At 40.4% G+C, this 17,939-nt stretch overlaps 1 protein-coding gene across 5 annotated transcripts in view; it reads right to left on the bottom strand.

Moving 5' to 3' along the window:
• MYOM1 (myomesin 1) overlaps positions 1–17,939 on the bottom strand; it is a 76,789-nt gene that overhangs the window by 7,571 nt on the left and 51,279 nt on the right. For all 5 annotated transcript variants that reach the window (XM_065668059.1, XM_065668058.1, XM_065668060.1 and 2 more), the window contains exons 25-37: positions 17,811–17,855; positions 14,026–14,162; positions 13,051–13,195; positions 12,378–12,437; positions 12,050–12,117; positions 11,383–11,496; positions 10,624–10,711; positions 9,886–9,924; positions 9,687–9,792; positions 7,782–7,945; positions 6,353–6,389; positions 6,011–6,033; positions 4,328–4,383 (exon numbers count right to left, since the gene is read on the bottom strand). In XM_065668059.1, coding sequence (XP_065524131.1) covers positions 4,328–4,383; positions 6,011–6,033; positions 6,353–6,389; positions 7,782–7,945; positions 9,687–9,792; positions 9,886–9,924; positions 10,624–10,711; positions 11,383–11,496; positions 12,050–12,117; positions 12,378–12,437; positions 13,051–13,195; positions 14,026–14,162; positions 17,811–17,855 — 1,082 coding nt within the window. The remainder of the gene's footprint in view (positions 1–4,327; positions 4,384–6,010; positions 6,034–6,352; positions 6,390–7,781; positions 7,946–9,686; positions 9,793–9,885; positions 9,925–10,623; positions 10,712–11,382; positions 11,497–12,049; positions 12,118–12,377; positions 12,438–13,050; positions 13,196–14,025; positions 14,163–17,810; positions 17,856–17,939) is intronic.

Genomic DNA, 17,939 nt, shown 5'->3' with positions numbered 1-17,939 from the left:
GAGCAGATAGAAAAAATAGATACCTCTGTAAAAAAGAAAGATTTTTGTACCTCTGAGAACAAAATAAAAATCAAAGCAATCCCACATGTCTTTCCTCCATCAACAACACGTAATTCTTGGTAACAAAGGAAAGGCAGAGTCCAAGTGAAAGGTGGTTACGGCAGGGTGGAAATAGCCTCTATCTGATTTCCTGCAGCACCTACAGATGGTGACCATGTAAGGCTGTTGACTGCCTCCTCTCAGAGCCCTCTGGTGTGAATGTGAATGTGGTTTGGATTGCCATATCAGTCCATCTTTTTGAAAAATGGGGAAAACAAGAGGTTTTACATTTCCTCCTCTGCCTTATCACTCAATACAAACATGACCTCAGCCTCAGCCAGGCATTGCATATTGGCCCCTTCAGGTGCTTAGTATGTTTTTACTGTCTTCTGCTCCTCTAGCAGGCAAAAGATTACCACTGAGTGGCCCCAGCTGCCACGCCAAGATGCTAATGAGCTGATGTCCATCTCCAGACAATGTTGTTGGTGGTATCATTCAAACCTTGTGTGTTCGAAGTGGTGTCAGTGCTCCTTAATTTAAAGAGATTCAAGCAGCAGTGATGACTATCCTTCTAAATCATCCCTTAAAATAGCTGCATTTTGTTTAACCTTGCACCACTAGCTCCTGTTTGACATCAGTGCTCCTCTTGATGTTCCCAGCTCTTACTATTTATTTACCAGCTACTAATGTACAGAGATGTATCTTATCATTCACTATGTAGATGGTGAAGTCTTTGGTTTTCTGGAAGGTAATCCTATAATTATGGAACCTTAGCCAAGGAGAAGTGATTGCCCGCTGTGTCTGTTCCTATCTGTTTCAGATTTTCTTATCTTTGGACAGGATATTGTCTTTGCTCATGTATATCTTTATTACTTATATTACTCATATATTACTGATTATAATGCTGCATTCAACCCGATATCCTTATCCTGGTAAAAAAGTGCGCCATGTACTCCTGGGGGAAGAGGCACCTTTCCTCCTCAAGATAACCCCCTTTTCCAGTACTTCTCTGGCTCTAATGGTCGTCTGGGGTAGGGGGGTGGGAAAAATGGCTGGAAACCTGTCAAGTTGTTGTGGTTAGTGATGAAATCTGTGAGGAAATCTGATGTATCTGAAAAATGCTGGGTGAGAAAACCCCATCTCTTTGAGATGGGTCTTAGCGTTTCAGAGCTCCACACAGGAGTTCCCATAGCAAGTCTGGACCTGGGTCACTGAGGCATGTGCCCTTGGAGAAACCAGCAATTGCAAGTCCAGACTCTTTGTGCCCCCCACTACCTTTTCTGCCTTTCACTGCAGATTATCATGAGTAATACAGGTGGCAGAAGCAAATGTATTATTGTATTTCATGTATCGCCACTCCTCTTGCATATTAGCACAAACGCACATTCATGGGCAGTTTGTGCTAAGATACGTGCTGGTTTTGGCTGGGACAGAGTTAGATTTTTTTCACAGTAGCTGGTATGGGGTTATGTTTTGGAGTCATGCTGCAAACAATATTGATAATACAGAGATGTTTTCGGTGTTGCTGAGCAGTGCTTACAGAGGGCCAAGGCCTCTTCTGCTCCTGACACCACCACACCAGCGAGCAGACTGGGGGCACAAGAAGCTGGGAGGGAACACAGCCAGGACACCTGACCCCAGCTGACCACAGGATATCCCACATCAATATGGCCTCATGCTCAGCATATAGAGCTTGGGGAAGAAGAAAGAATGGGGGTGACGTTTGGAGTAATGGCATTCGTCTTCCCAAGTAACCGTTATGTGTGATGAAGCCCTGCTCTCCTGGAGATGGCTGAACACCTGCCTGACCATGGGAAGTGGTGAATGAATTCCTTGTTCTGCTTTACTTGCACGTGCAGTTTTTGCTCTACCTGTTAAACTGTCTGTACCTCAACCCATGAGTTTTCTCACTTTTACTCTGCTGATTCTGTCCCCCAACCCACAGGGGGAGGGGAATGAGCAAGTGGCTGTGTGGGGCTTAGTTGCCAACTAAGGTTAAACCACGACAGATGCCAGTGAGTGAATTGAAGCAGCTCAATCAGGGGAGCCTGCTCCCTTCTTCCAGCCTACCTGAGAAGGCACTTACCCCTGGCAGAAAAGTAGAACGGGGAGTTTGTGGACAGAAGGTTATAAGATGTTGCCTATAGGTCTAAAAGTGCCTGTCAGAATCCTTAGCCTCTCTTTTTAAAAGTAAAATCCCTTTACTCACTTACAGGCCTTCATGAAAAGAGCCACTTTGGTTAATTTGGCTGGCTGTACACAAAATTTATGCTAGTATTCTCTATCAGGTCAAATTCCTAATATGAGCTGACACTTAGCCTTTTCCAAATATACCCCACTGCTGAAGAGCATTTATGTCTATCAGTGGAAGCTTCTTAGGCCATCTGGAACACTGTTTGATTAACAGTGGGTAAACACTGGTTCGTTCGTTCTCACACGTATCCTTCAGCTCACATGCAGAAAGATAATAAATAGCATCACAGTCACAGTGTTAAGTTTGAGATATGCATATGCTTGGAAGTTCAATCTAGGGATACCAGTCTGTTCATATAACTCTGTAGTTATGGCTGCACTGGTATTTAGAATCAAAGCTTGCAACTGACAGTCCTCTGCTACCTCATTTCTTCCTTTTTCAAAATCCTTGATAAGTGTGCAATTTGCATGCATTACACAACAGAGAACTGCATTCCCCTTTCTCCAGCATATTTACAAGCAATAGAAGATGAGCCAACACCAGCCAAAAACCCACCCTTTTCCCTGCTCATTCTCTGTTCTACTCTGATTATCAAAATGATTATCTACTCAATCCAGAAACATAAGGTCAAGGATATTTGTCTTGAGTTCTCAGAGTTTTTCAGTCATTTGTTCAAGCATTACAAATGTTCTTGCTGTGAAGAACAATGTGTGCCTGGGTAACATTCTGCAATTCAGTTTTTATAAACTCTCTTTTTATAAACAGTTCACATTTTGCTTTTGTGAGCCCATACTCAACTTCATATCAACACTCTTTTGGCAGAAATGTTAAAACTGATAATAACTACCCAAATTTATCCCCTGCCAAAGCAATATGAGAGTCTCATCTCCAAGCATGAGCACAATCAGTGCTCCAAGCATGAGCACTATTAGCTGAGAATCTGCAAATTCATTCTGTTTCTTTGTGTCTTCTACCTACAGTTATAATACTCATGAGTCCTTCTTACTTCTACAGCATTTCCCAAACTGCTAAATCCCTTAATAAAAGGTTTAATCAAATGTTATTTCATTTTGTAATGCCAACATACTTAATTTTCCCAGAACTGCTGCAGCCGACTGCCTGTTGGCCATGATACGTCTCACATTGTTAAGTGATTCAGGCCAAGCTTCTAGATTCTTAACACTCCTGCTTAGCTTGTAACCAAATACTTTTAACCAAGCTGACTTATTGCCAGATAAAGCCAGAAACTTCAGGAAGCTGCCTTACTGTAGTTGTCATGTTACAGGTTTTCAATGACATTCACGTGCCCTATTTCAATGTTCACACATATTGCAAAGAGGAACTGGCTAGTGGTAGACCAGTGGGAAGTGAAGAGCCAGCACTTCTTGGTCTCACTACTATTAAGCAGCAGCTTGTAGAACCAGTGTGCTGGGAAGAGGTGGCGAGATTGAGAACTGACTTTCTGGGTCATCTGTTTTATGCTCAAGCACCAATGTAGCTGTGTTCCTCTGGGAGTGCCTCACAATAATCTTTCAGCTAAACTCTGTTAATATAATCAAGTGTAACACCAGTGACTTCTTTTGACTTCCTTCTCATCTACCCTCGTGAAATAGAGAAAACTCTCTCCTTTTGTCTGGACAAGAGTTGATTTATTACTAATAGTTGGTTTACTATTTTTACACAGTTTAAAAGCCAGCCTTGAGGAGTGTAATTATCTTGCCACATTGCAAGAAAGTTAACTGCAAAAGGCACAGGATGACTAGCTATCTGGTAGAAAAAGGAATTAAGCTTCCCTGATACCCTGTTATAAAAGAAAATCTAACTGTGAAACCTGTGCATGAATTTTTAAAGAGCTGGTTATATAAGGAGTTTTAGTCTCAACTCACATTGTCTTCTCACTTTTATCTAATGCTTAAGAAAAGACACTGCCCTGAATACATAAACCCATCTGTGCAAGACTGTTGAATTAAGTACAGAAGGCAGGCGATGAATAAATAATGTAGCAGATTTTTAAGAAAAAAAAAAAGTAAATTTTTTCCCATTATTGAAAGGCATTCAAGCCTGTTGTGTAAAGCTTCAGGTAATTTACTGTACCTTGCCCTCCTGAATAGTGACAACATCAGGCAAACCTCCGACGACCCGTGCGCGATCTGGAAATAAGCATAATTTTCCTTAGTGTCTCAAAATCAGCTATGTCCCAGATTCTGTTTCCCTCTAGTTCTTTCCTTTTATCTTACTTATGTACAACTTGTCTCTAATGTGTCCACTAGCAGAGAACTATTCAGCATTCTTAGCACACACCATTTGGACTTAAGAAAACATTGAAATCACAGCAAAAGATGTGTTAATAGCTGGTGTGAATCACTTTACAGAGGGGGACTAAAGAACATGTTTTGTGTCTTGCAGAATTTGCTATCAATTCAATGTTACTTCTGATTGCAGAAAAAAACATTGGAATTTTTGAGATCCGGTACTCTAAATTTTTAGTGTCATAAACTAAAAATGTTGTGTTTCCAAAAGGAAATGAATGACACTTAATGAAGTGGTTCAGGTGAGGTTTTAATCTTAATTGCAAAGACAGACTTCAGTCTTGGTGACAACAGTGAAATTCCACCACTTTGTGCATATCTGTGTGTAAATGAGGTTGGTATCTGCTCTAGTTTTAAGCTCAGAGTCCCATACGAATCTTACACAAATACAAATAAGCTGATCATATGCAGGCTTTGGTGCACTTATTCTGGAACATGGATTTTGTTCATTATATGTCTTGGTGGAGCCTGGCAGAGGAAGGAAATGACTATACAGAATGTTCCTTTCTAATGTAAAAGATGTGCTCTGGAGCACAGAGATAGCAACCTTATGAGACGAGAAACGGGACTCTGCTATGTCACTTAACATGCCAGCCCCTTATAAATGGTCTAGGGTTAGAAATGAAATGTCCAGGGCAGGGCTATTACTGATCCCTTTGCACTGTCTCAGCTGGGACATGTAGGGATCCCTGTATATAGCCAAGCCCTGCTCTATGTGGAGTATATATTCAGGATGAATGAGCTCAGATCTATCTACACATTTTTCTCCAATAACTTTTCAAATTCCAGTTTTTATATGTGTCTGAAGATCATCTGCAGTGGGAGAATTCTCTGATGTCTTAGATTTTTTCTATGTATTTTTCTGTAAATAGGGAGAATACTGAGCTTAATTCAAGTTGATTTCTAATTATTTACTCCTTAAGTAATTAATACCTACATTTGTTTTAATAGCTATATTGAAATTGACACACAGGGAGAAAGAAGTATGAGGAGATTCAGGGATCTGTGTTTAGGCATCTGTGTTATGCAAAAATTACTGCTGTTTCCTTACCCATTTCTGTATGTAATGCAGTCACTTGACATTTTAGATAGTTCAAAACTAGCCAAGTTATTTCTTCCATCTTTGTAAACAAAGTGACTTTTGTGCAGAGGACATGTATGAGAGATCTCAGCAACAAAGCTTAATTTTTAGAGCACGCTAACTGGTAACAGAACAGGAGCTTAGACGGGAAAAATCAACATAACCTATAATTATAATGTGATGAGCTACGATTTGCACCAATGTTAAATGACTAAAAAGTTGCTCTCCTTGTTTGTCCTTGGTATAAGGTCAAACTCATTTTAGGATGAGCACATGCACATACGCATGTATACATGCCCTCTCTTTCCCAACACACATCCTTCCTGGAGAGGAAGAAAATCTTCATAAACAGTTTATGGCAAACATTGTCAAAGAAGGCCCACTTACTTTTCTCTGCAATTAAGGCTTGCCTAGAGTTGAAAGAAACAAAAAGCAAAGTTCAATTTCAGTTAAACTGTACTTAGAGTGATTTAAAAATAGCTTATCTTTTCAACTGCCTTTAATCTGTTAAGGAAAATCTCTCTCATCATTTGGCAATACTGCCTTTTTTTTTTTTTTCATTACCTGTTACATAACAGTTACAGCAAAGAAATCACATGCAAAACTCCTAGAGGCTTCTGTAGGACTAATATTTGTTTTATAGGATATAGTTAGCTCCAGCACAAAACAAACAAATACTGTTACTATTTTATGGCTACCATTACCGTATTGAGATGGCATAATACTTACTTCAGTGACTGGAACTCAGCAACGGCATCATCAAATGCTTTGTAAAGAGAAAAGTTGGTTTTAAAGGTAGATTCAGAGATAAATCATGACCAGTTTCGATTAAAAATGTAGAAAAAAATGTGATATCATTAAAGATATAATAATGGATGGATACAAATGAATTGCATAAGCATTAAAATGCTGAATTGTTCAACTAATAAAGGCCATCTTGTATAAGGCAGCTATTATGTATACATATGAATGCATAAACACTTTTTTTTTCTTCTAAAAGTCAAGATTTAAGACAAAGAAATAGCAGGAGAGAAATAGGCTGAAGTAATTTCACAAAAGAGAGAAAGAAACACACAATTCACCACCTAAATAACAGCTTATAGCAGTGGTCTCCCAAACTTTTTTGATCATACACCCCTATCTAACACTTTTTTGAGTATGCATCCCAAATATATGTATATTTATTAATAAATCATGTAGATGTACTACTGAAGTTCTCATATTTTCTTCCTGCACCCCAGCAGATCATCTTGCACGTACCCCACTTCAGAGAACACTGACTTAATGAATACAAGCTACCTCTTTTTCCCATCTGCTCTGAAGTGTCACACTGATGGCCATCAAACAGCAAACTATTGTCTCCTTTGTTAATTCAGGCTAAGCTACCATCATTGGAGAGGTCAGCCTCTCCCACTTGAAAGGGAAGAAGTCATTTCTTTTTCCCAGAAAGTGGAGATAGAGTACAGAAGAAGCAACATGGAGATGATTATAAGGTTATTGCCCTTACACAGAGCTTGCAGACCCTAAGTGAAGCTTTAGGGCTGGGAATGACTGGGGATGGAAACTCAGCAGTTTGGAAGGAGTTAATCTATTCCTTAGGATCAGATGTCTCTCAGAGTAAAAGCTTCCAACAGTCAATCCAAATAATTTTAGTTGTTCCTCTAACAGTCCTTCATCATGATGATGAAAGGTCTTGACATCTCTGAATTATAAGAAGCCTCATTATATCCATCAAAGAAATAACAGTAGGAAAGTAACAGAACTAACTTGTTGTTCACTTCCTCCTCCAAATATTACTTGGAAGGGAGAGATACAGAAGGCATTCAGTGCTACAACTTGTATTTAAAACTGCCAATCAATGCCAGTAACAGAAGGGATTTTGTAAGATAGCTCAGAAGCTGGGCTGACGTCTGAGTAAGCAAACTGTAACTGGGTATTTGGAATAGGAAAAAGCCCTTCATAATTTATGATCTGAGAACACAGGTTGGGCAAAGGAAATTGCACTGTCCCCACAAACCCTGCCAGGCTGCTATGCGTGCCCACATACCCTACAACCCAAAGGGTAACAGGTCTGTAGCAAGATCCTGCTGTAGATGCTCCTACCCTACCACAGCTTAACGCCCACATACGGATGATGTTAGCAGATGGAATGGCCTACCTTGTCCAGAAAGATCCACTGTCTTTTTGTGTACTGTTTTACCATCAAAGAGCTCCATTGTGTATTTGCCTTTATCCTGTGGAGTCGGCTCACTGATCTGCAACCAGATCTGCTCCCCAGTGACACCAGTCTTCACTCGGTCTGTAAACTTAATCTGGGTATCACTGAAAAACACAGAACAATGTTACCCTTTTGTTTTACTGGAGTATAAATGGCATTTGCTCATGTTGAGTCACTGAGTACATCTGCAGATTTCCAAGCTGCTATAGTATGCCACCATATTCTGAAACTTCTGAATTCAAATTCTTGCTAAAGCTGTGGGCCAAATGGACATAATTGATATGGCAGCCTTTCCCTGTTCAAGGTCTAGCTTTCCTCAAAGCCTGCAGAAAGGTTATGCATCTTAGTCTATGACTTGAGCCGTGAAAGAGTTACACAGCTTTAAAAGCCATATCTCTGAAGGGTAATCCATACATCCTCAAACATTCAAGTTCTCTTTTTAGCATAGGTTTATTTCTGTTGGCAAAACAAAACTGTACATGGCTGTACCTACAAAAACCCCACACTTCTGTCACAAATGGTGTTTGTCCAGTTGGAATGTTTTCTGATGGTCTGCTAGGCTTTGGCATTTACAATTAAACTTATTTTGACCTACGTACATCTTCTTCTACAAAATGTATCAATTTGTCGGCTTCCTAGCAGTTAATTAGTTAATTTCTCAGCAGTTTTTTGCCCTGGAGGAAGCAAAAGATATTTGTCAAATAAGCTACTCATTTCTTTTGATCTCTAAACTCATAATTTCAAGAATACCGGAGGCACAAAGAACTTTTTTTTTGCTAGATTAATTTGATGTGCTTCAAGATAAAATTAGTTTATAAAAATTAAATAGAGAAGACAGAGAGATAGAGAAAGAAGAATACCCAGAATATTTTATATTCATTTACAGTTTTGAAATACTTAGGACTCCTGGTGATACTAGGCCCAAATGGGTGCCAAGAAACAGGAAAACCTCAAACTGCTTTCATTTCTCTGACAGGGTTGCTGGTTAGCATCAGTGTCAATAATTATAGACAGCCTGCAACAGCACATCCTGGCTATTCTGGGCCTCATTTTATTGAGAGATCAGTAATTCACATTCCATCCTAGAGACTAACTACTACCATGTCCTCAGGAAGTGAAACGGCAAGAATAGTAATAATGTATTTGAAGCGATCTAAGTTGTTTACTTCTTTGGATTTTCCAGTGCACACTGTTTGTGCTGGCTGAGAATTCAAAGCTGTCTCCTGGATTTGGATATGCAACTCCCATTAATTTTATGGGGAGTTGGGCATTCAAATGCCTCTTAAAAATCTCAGTTCTGCCTGTCTTGGTTAGGTCCGTAGTGCTCACAGGAGGGGCTGTCTGAATTTTACTGCCCCAGGCACACGACGGAACTTGCTTTGCCACCTAAACGTGAACCCATGCGTTAAGAGGATGTGCCTGCTTGTCCCAGTTCCTGTGAATTATGGCTTCTAGACAAGCAGACCTCCAGGCTAGGTATCTCTCAAAGCATGGTGCTGGCCTTTTAAAGCTCGTCAGTCTCTCAGGTTATGTTTGCATCATTCCTTAAAACTGATTCAGGAAAAGACGCAGCCCCCATCCGTGAGGTGGGAAGTGCTCTGAAGCAACACAGTCCTGACAGAATCCCACAGCATGGGACTGTCTGTCTCATGAGGAAAACAACAGGAGGCACCTTTACCACCAATGCCTGACTCTTGTACTGCTTTCACATGGATGTAATTCATTGAAACTAACTCATATGAGATAAGGACTCATGAAAAACGTCTCCTTCATATATCCATTTTTTTCCCCCTGAGTCTACCAAAACAAAATGACACTGACTTTTGCCAAGTTTTGTGTACTTACTTGTGCACCCAGCCTACCCGCAGATCATCCACATAATGAGTAACATAGGAGTACAGCCTGATACCCTCAGCTGTGCTCTGGATTTTCAGATCTGTCGCAGATAAAGCTGAAAGAAGAGTACATGGTTTTATGCAGCCATGCAGCCACTCATTGTGTGTCACAATGAGTCATTCATTGGAAAAGAGAATTAAGTGCTTACCAATCCTTCTGCATACTTCATTCATCAGATCTGCAAAAGCTGTGGAAATAAAACCCAGAGACTAAGACTCTGTGTCTGCAACTCAAGCACAGTCAATAAAAGGACAAGTACTGGCTCTGAAATGTTCTCCCCCAGTAGGTTTGAAAAAGAAATCAAAAGCATATTAAAAATCTGTGTGATGCAAAAATACAGCCTGTTATTCCAGTAATTTCCAGACTTCATTTAACTGCAGCCTCGACGATTACTGCTGCAGCTGAACAAAACTGTACTATTCTATTATTTTTTTGGTAAATGGCACTGTTCATTTGGAATGCCAACCCATCTATATACATTCTAATGGACAGGGTTTGTTTCCACTTGTTTAGAAATCTAAGTGAAATTTTAAAAACATAGTAATCACAATGAGTGGAAAGGCCCCTAAATAAATGAATGGCAAAACATACTAAAAAAGTGAAATAATTTTAAATTTTCTAGTTCTATAGCTTCTTTTTATACTTGTAGACTTACATTACTGATGGCCCCCTGAGGAAGCCTGTTATCATTATACAGAATCCAGATACAATAAGCTGTATTCAAACACTATTTGAACTGAAAAAATCTCACTTTTTCTACTGAGATGATTTTGTACACAGAAGGAGCAAAGCCACAGGAGGGTGACACATGCAGTTGCCTGTATTATAGGCCAGCAGTCAGGCTGTCAGCTGGTGTGACTGATGGCATGAAGAAAGCAGCTCTGACCTGTGTCCTTTAGCTTTAGCTGGCTGGAGTCCTTTCCTCTGTCATCCTTCAGTATGACTTCGTAAGTGCCAGCATCTTTCTTAGAAAACTGCAATATTATAACAGTAAAACCAGTTTTCAGAACAGCTACTGCAGAAAAATCTAGAATTCAGAACCCAGCTGATGTTTCATCCCTGTCCCCAGGGAGGTGCCTGATGCCCAGGGCTGGGGCTGCCCCAGTGCCCCCAGCTGCCCTGCTCCTGGCTGGGATGGTGGGATAGGCCTTGGTTGGGGTGTCCTCGGCTACAGCCATGGGGAAGCCCCCAACCCCAGGGTGCCCTGACTCTTCCTCTCTTCCACAGCCAAAGAACCAAGAGTGAAGAGATGAAGAGGTGAATGCAGTTCACTCCCCAGGAGTCTGCAGCAAGGCTGGATATGGACCAGACCTCTCTGGTGACTCAAGAAGGGTGGTCCTCTGAAAGCCTGAGACACAAGTGCTCTCCAAATGCTGTTTGAAACATAAATGTGGTCTCGTTCTGCTGTTAAACTGACATGCAGAGGAAGCGACAAGCTTATTATCTCCTCTGTCATCATTTCCTGAAAATCTGAGCGAGCAGTTATAGACATTTGCTTTAGCTAAAACACAGACGTCTTGTTTTTCCATTTTTAAAACCCACTTCCTTTTTTGATTGTTTTGCTGAAATATCAGATTAGATCATATCATACATCTGAATTCATAACACTAAATTCAGCTGAGGGCTAACAAGGACAGTCACTCACCTCTGATATCAGCAGAGTACACACTCCATCCTTAAAGTCATGTTCTTCATCTACCATTATCTCCCTGTCATCTTTGTACCATAGGATGTGTGTTTCCTTCTTAATGTTAGCCACCTGAGCGAAAACCACATTGTAATTATTCTCTTTGAGTAGGGGAACTTAGTATTGCATGGGTTAGCTTGTTCAAGTCTCTCATAAAAGAACAGCAAGCTTTACAACTTGATAGCAATGAGTTATGGCAGGCCTCCATTTTAAAATGGGGGTTGCAAGAGGGAAAACAGCAGGGATGAAAAGAGAAAGAAAAGGACTGCTAACAGTTTCAAGGAGCCCAGGGAACCAGTGGATCCTGCCCAGGGGATTTCTACACACATAAAGCAGCCAAAAAAGAGAAAGTCCCAGGGTTTACAAAGACTTGTCATTCTTATTCAGATGCCTTTTCCTGGGTGGGTGGCTGACAGACCTGAAGAAAAAAGTGCAAGCTATATTTCAAGGTGTTTTGTTACACACAATGAGCAGTCACCCCAGTGTGATTAGTCCTCAGAGGCTCTGTACCATTGGGCATATTGGTATAAAAGCAAAGGGCATGTCACTTCCCACCTTCACCATCTAAGTTGCGTTAGGTCAAAGTGCTTTGAACATTGTACTCAATGTTTTCTTTGTCCCTTACCTTACATTTCAACATCACGTTACAGTCATCAGTAACTTCCCATCCCAGTTTATCCACAAAATGAGGACCTGTTTAAGATTACAGATGTATTTTTAAAGGTCACATCAATAGTTTTGATGATACAAGCCCAAAGACAAATGTGTTTTTCTTGACAAGAATCCTCTTATCTTTTAGTGTAGTTTTAGTTTTCCTATTTCTCCTTCAGGAGGTAATCAACCATGTAACAGAACAAACACCATCTACTTCAAATTAACATGTAAGAACATGTTGTAACAAACTCTTAACAGACTAACGCATATGAGATTCATACAAATGTCTATATTATCACCTTGTTTCCTGTGCCACTCTTTTCTCTGGAAATCCGCTTCATCCTGCAGCTTTTTGAATACTAGGAATTAAAACAGTAAGAAATACAGTGTTAACAATCATGTGCCATTTGTATGGAACTGAACACAGCTGCAGCTCTGTTCTTTTTAGGTCAGTAAGGATCCTGCCATAGGGTCAAGTTTTCACTGGACATTTTACAGTGCCAGCAGTTGATTGCAGCTAACTCAACTTCCCTAGGTGCTTGCAGACACCAGGAGTTTAATGTGTCATGTCTGACAAAGCATAATCCCCAATCATGCAGCTACTTTATGCTCTTGGTAGGAAGGCAAATGAGCACCAGCAGAGTTAGCAAGCTGCTCAAGCTCTAAAAGGTGCAGCCTACTTGTTCCCAACTGAATGGGCTTCTTACAGGGGAAATTTTCATTCCACCCATAGACAAGCAAACCATGACAGGCTGCAATATTTACTTTTTTTATAACAATTCCCCTTCTTCCCAGCACTTTAAAAGTTTAAGTAAGTGAGTTCACACACATGCCCTGTCCTATATGAGGCAGGCAGGCAAGTACTGTGACATGAAAAAACACTGGAACATCTATTGTATTGAAATAGTGGAAAGCAACGATGACAACTCAGTATTATTTTTCCAGCCTACTGTGCAGTATAGATTAGCTCACCATCACCAATGAGGACAAGGCTGGATTGACTGGTTGCTTTTCCATCCTGCAGTTGGAAAGTGTAAGTCCCTTCATCCTTGTCCTCAAGTTTATCCATAATCATTTCAACAAGGCCAGTCTTCTGGTCCACTTTCATTTTATATTTCTTCAGGAATGGAAAGTAAGGAAGCAATTAATGGGTATCAGAATCAGCAAATATTTGTCAAATGTTATATGGTGTCTTTGGTTGAAATTCTGTTTTCTTTATACAGATTTGCACTATCTCTAGCACTATCTCTAGTACAACCAAATAAATAGGAAATCTGTTAAAGGTGAAACCTGTTTACTGACGCTATACAAGCATGTGAGATGCCTGTTGTACAGTGATTACTGTGCTCTTTTTCATTGGAAAGACTTAGATTTGCATCTCTTCAGAATAACACTTTCTTTAAGGATGATTGTATTTTTATAATGTTTTCTGTAGAATGCTCCATCTCTGCCTTCTACCTGATATCAGTATTGCAACAGAAGCATGCTATGTCATGTCTTTGGGAGTAACAAGTCCTGCTGCTGGAAACAACCACTTGGGAATCCTCGCTTGGTGTAATAAACTCCTCCAGACAGCAGAGAGAGTGACAACCAACCACAAGGGTATTCTAGGGCTATAGATGAAGGATAGAATGAACCTGGTCTAGTGCAGTGACTCCTTGCAGACCACAGTAGCTGCTTACCTGGGCCTCCTATGGGTCCCACTAGTTAAGAGAATGCGTGGTACTCACAAAGGTGATAGGAAATCATTTAACTCCACTTTGTAAACTGCGTCTAGAAGAACTCATTTGGAGCTCAGAACTATGGACAAAATCTTTCTGATTGTTCTCTTATTTTTCATGAGAACGCATTAGTGTGGAACACTAGTTGGAAGTGTATTGGGACAGACATTAATACTCATTGGTATTTATAAAAATACAAACACATATAAGCAATGAAAAGATTTACCTCTCCATTGAAAATCTCCTTATCATTAAATATAAAGTTGGCCTTTGCATTGCCAGACAGTTTTTCAGCTTGCAACCAGAATCTCACTTCCCCTTTTTCCAAGATTTCCACTGCCAACTCAGAGGCAAGTGGGACAGCTAGAAAGAAGACAGCAAAGAATGAAGCATATACTTTGCCTGTGCCCAACAACTGTTTTCTTCTATAAACAGAAAGCCACTTTTTCCTTTCATACTGATTACTGCATGCAAGGTAACCAGCTTATGATAGCTTTTTATATAGACAGAATGCCTTTCCACCCACATAGACACAGGATGACAGACAAGATTTAATCTTTTGATTCAGTCAGGTCTGTACAGACTGGAAGTGTTCAGGATTGGAGTTATGCTCCATTTTAATACAAGGATATTTCAAAGGTAAACTGCAAGCATCTCTGCAGTGTGATGTGTGCCTGTATGGTGCAGATACATGTTTAATGAGTTGCCTAACAGTATTACTGTAAGAGACTGAACTGACTCAGCAGAAAAACACAAAAAGAAACCCAAGCATGAAGACAGACCAAAAAGTGAGCTGCTGAGCTGCAGGCTGGGAGATTTCTGTAAGCACTCTGATCCTTTGCTGAGTGCAAATTCCATCTCCGGAATTCACGAAGTATTACAACAACCCCTCGGTCTCCCCAGTACATTTTGTTTACCTGTGAATAATGGGAATCCCCCACATGTAGACCAACTCCTTGTGTTAGCAGGAAAAACAAAATAATGTGAAGAGTACTATACTGTATGTAATATTAGTATTTCTTATTCTTTTTTATTTTTCCTTGTTCTAATTAAAATCCTCAGCTTGCTCTCACTTTAACTGCTTGTTAAGATATCTTAATCAGCAACATTAAGCATAAGCATTTATACTCTCATAGTGGGGCATATTGTTCATTTTATCAGCTTCCATCAGCTGTCTTAGGTGATTCTCAGATTCTCAACAAAAATGATACTCTGGAGAGTACATATGCTGTATGCGAACTCTCACCCAGTCTCTGCTTTCACAGCAGTGTAAGGTCTGCATTGCTAGGGCGTAACATGGAACAGCTGAGGGCAGTGTACAAACACACAGCAAAATGCTTGATGATATAGTCTGGTGATAGCATAAAGACACACCTCCTTCCAGACAAATCCCAGGGCAGGGTTGTTTCTTTAGCTCTGTGTATGCAAAGGCTCAGCTACAGCAGGAGAAGACTGGGACAGAGGTACCATCTTTCTACTTGCACCATTCTAAACAACTGGGGTGTCTTCTGGAGCAGAGCTGCCATCCCACCCTACTGCCAAACAAAGCTGGGGGTAAGGGTCCCCCATATCTTCCTTGCATGCTCATCCCTTTGCCACACCTACACCATCACACACCAGCACGTGTGCTTTTGGTGCCTGAGTGGCACAGGACCTGTCTCTGGTGAAAATAAGGCTTTTGGGAGGTGAGGTGACAGTCACAGAAAAAAAAAAAAAGAGGATAATGAAAAAGTCACAGGCTTAACCAGAGAGAGGAAAGCCCTGAGCCTGGAGGGGCAGAATTACCACGAGGCAGCGAAGCAGTGAACAAGCCCACAGGTGTGTGCCCCATCAGTGCAAATGGTCTGTGTGAAGCTTCCTCACCCAGCACGTCACTTTGCTTGTAAGAAACAGAAGGAATCTCAGGTCTTGCATAATTTGTCAAAACAAAACAACTGAAATGCTACAGGAGCCAGTGGAAGCGAGCAAGAGAGGATGTGAATAGACATCAGGCTGCACTGCCTTTGTCTCGCTGTCAGCTCTACAGCAAGATTAAACCCACACTTGATTTGCATGTAATTAACTATGAATATCTTAGTCTAACATGGGAGAAAGGAAGGTATCTCAGAAGCTGTTAAAGGCTGAAAGATTGCAAAAGGATTCTTTTTGGAGAACAGGCTGATCACTTCTCATGAAGTGAGACAAAGGATGAATCTGTGTTACAGTCCTCCATGAACAAAGTCTTATTTTAAAACATTTCTATAAGCACCAAATGACAGTTACTTCAGGCATTTCCCAACCACCTTGCTTACAAGGTTTTACATCCTATTTGTATAGCATCACAAATCACTGTGAGCACTTGACAGAGAGTCTTGGGGCAGTTACTAAATTGTAGAGCTGGAACAGTTTATTTTTACCTAGAACCAATAGACTATCCCACCCGTACGTAGCTGTGTTCTGTAAAGCTGCGTTATTCAAGCAACCCATTTTCCTACAGAGTTACTGGCTGCAGATGTTTCTAAGCAGAGGTTTCAATTAATGCAGTTCAGGAGTCCAAACAAAGCAGCAGGCAAGAGCTCATGTTGAATCAGAAATGCCTAGCAACTAATTCTTTTTTAAGAATTTTGGGTAATCCTCAAATAGATATCTGGATATCTGGAGACAGAACTAAGGTTTCGTGTTGATCCACAGGAGGTTGTTATTATTTTTCTAGCCTCGTAGGCACGACCAGATGAATCTCAACCTCTTTTTTTAGTGTCAACAGGGCCTGGAGTGACCAAAGCAAGTAAGACAGTTTTCTCCTTAAGGGTATATTCTGCAGTGATCTCCTTTTTTGCCTGTGCCTCCTGAAAGCTCATGCACAACTTGAAGTGTACTGTTAGCTAATACAATGCAAAAAAAGAAGGCATCATCTGTGTCCTGAGGAGCTTATTTCGTGACATTAGTTATGAACACAGAGAGTGCAATAGCACTCAGAAGGGTCAGGGCAAGCAAGGACATGTGACAACAGCAAGGTTTTGTGATGACTAACTTCCAGTGTGAAGACATAATTAGGAGGAAAGAACTAGGAGGAGCAGAAGTAAACAAGGGGATGCTTAGACTGTCATTAAGATGTCAAAAGGTGATACAATATGTTGACAGGAGAAGAGCTGGTATGAAAAAGACACAAAAGGAAATGAGAAATGATGTAGGCAAAAAGGCCATTTCTTCAGCCAAGTTTTGACTGGGCTGAGAGGCACAATATGGGCTAAGTTGGCAGAAGTGTCAACAGTGTATGCATGAAGCTGAAGATGTTAAAACATAGATAAGAGTTTTAGTGACTGGAATGAAAAAAAAAAGAGAATACTGTGGGAAAAGATGAAACCAGGTTTAGGTCTCATCTCATTGTGTGTAATAGGATTCATTACGCGATATATTGGGTTTTTTTCACCAATTATTTACATTGCAGTGAAAATAACCAAATTGTGCCAGTAATAGCACAGGACATCACAAAGGTATGGGAGGTCTGTGGAGTTGACAAAAATACCATCCCAAGCTGCAGGAATAATATTCATATTGTCAAGTGTTAAGGAAAGAGGGAGGAAATGAATTTTCAACAGGAAAGTTATATATAGATAGATCATTACAGCTGAATTTTCTATAGTTGCCTGCTTTGTTAACCTTGAATTTGGAGCAAAGGTAGAGAATTTTTCAACTTCTGGTTTTCAAAACAGGTTAGGTATGCTGAGTGAGTATAAAAGGCTGTTCTGCAGAGGAAACAAAGCTGATGGTATACTTATTTTCAACTGCTATATAGACTTATTGCATGCCCAGGCCAATAGCCTGTAACAGGTTGGGAGGAACATCAATAATATACAAATGTACTGGAAAAAAAAAAAAGAGAGGAAAAGAAAAAAGGAAATTAGATTTTAAAAGCAAAACTACTTCCACCTGAAATTACTGTAATGACTTCCCCACCTGATGGTGACAGGAGCTTTGTGATACCCCACTGCATGCAAAGCTCTCCCCTATGGATGTGTTTGATTCACTTACTTGGGAATTTGCGTTCATGGCTCAGAGCAAGCAGACGTTTCATTTCTGCAAAAGACAGAAAAGAGGTAATATAAGGTGTGCATGCCTCATGCATCTGAGAGGCACAGCAGCAGGGAAAGACAGGTGTGA

The sequence above is a fragment of the Lathamus discolor genome, chromosome 2, assembly GCF_037157495.1.
Source record: "Lathamus discolor isolate bLatDis1 chromosome 2, bLatDis1.hap1, whole genome shotgun sequence".
Lineage (NCBI taxonomy): Eukaryota > Metazoa > Chordata > Aves > Psittaciformes > Psittacidae > Lathamus > Lathamus discolor.
This window is presented reverse-complemented; position numbering and strand designations above follow the sequence as displayed.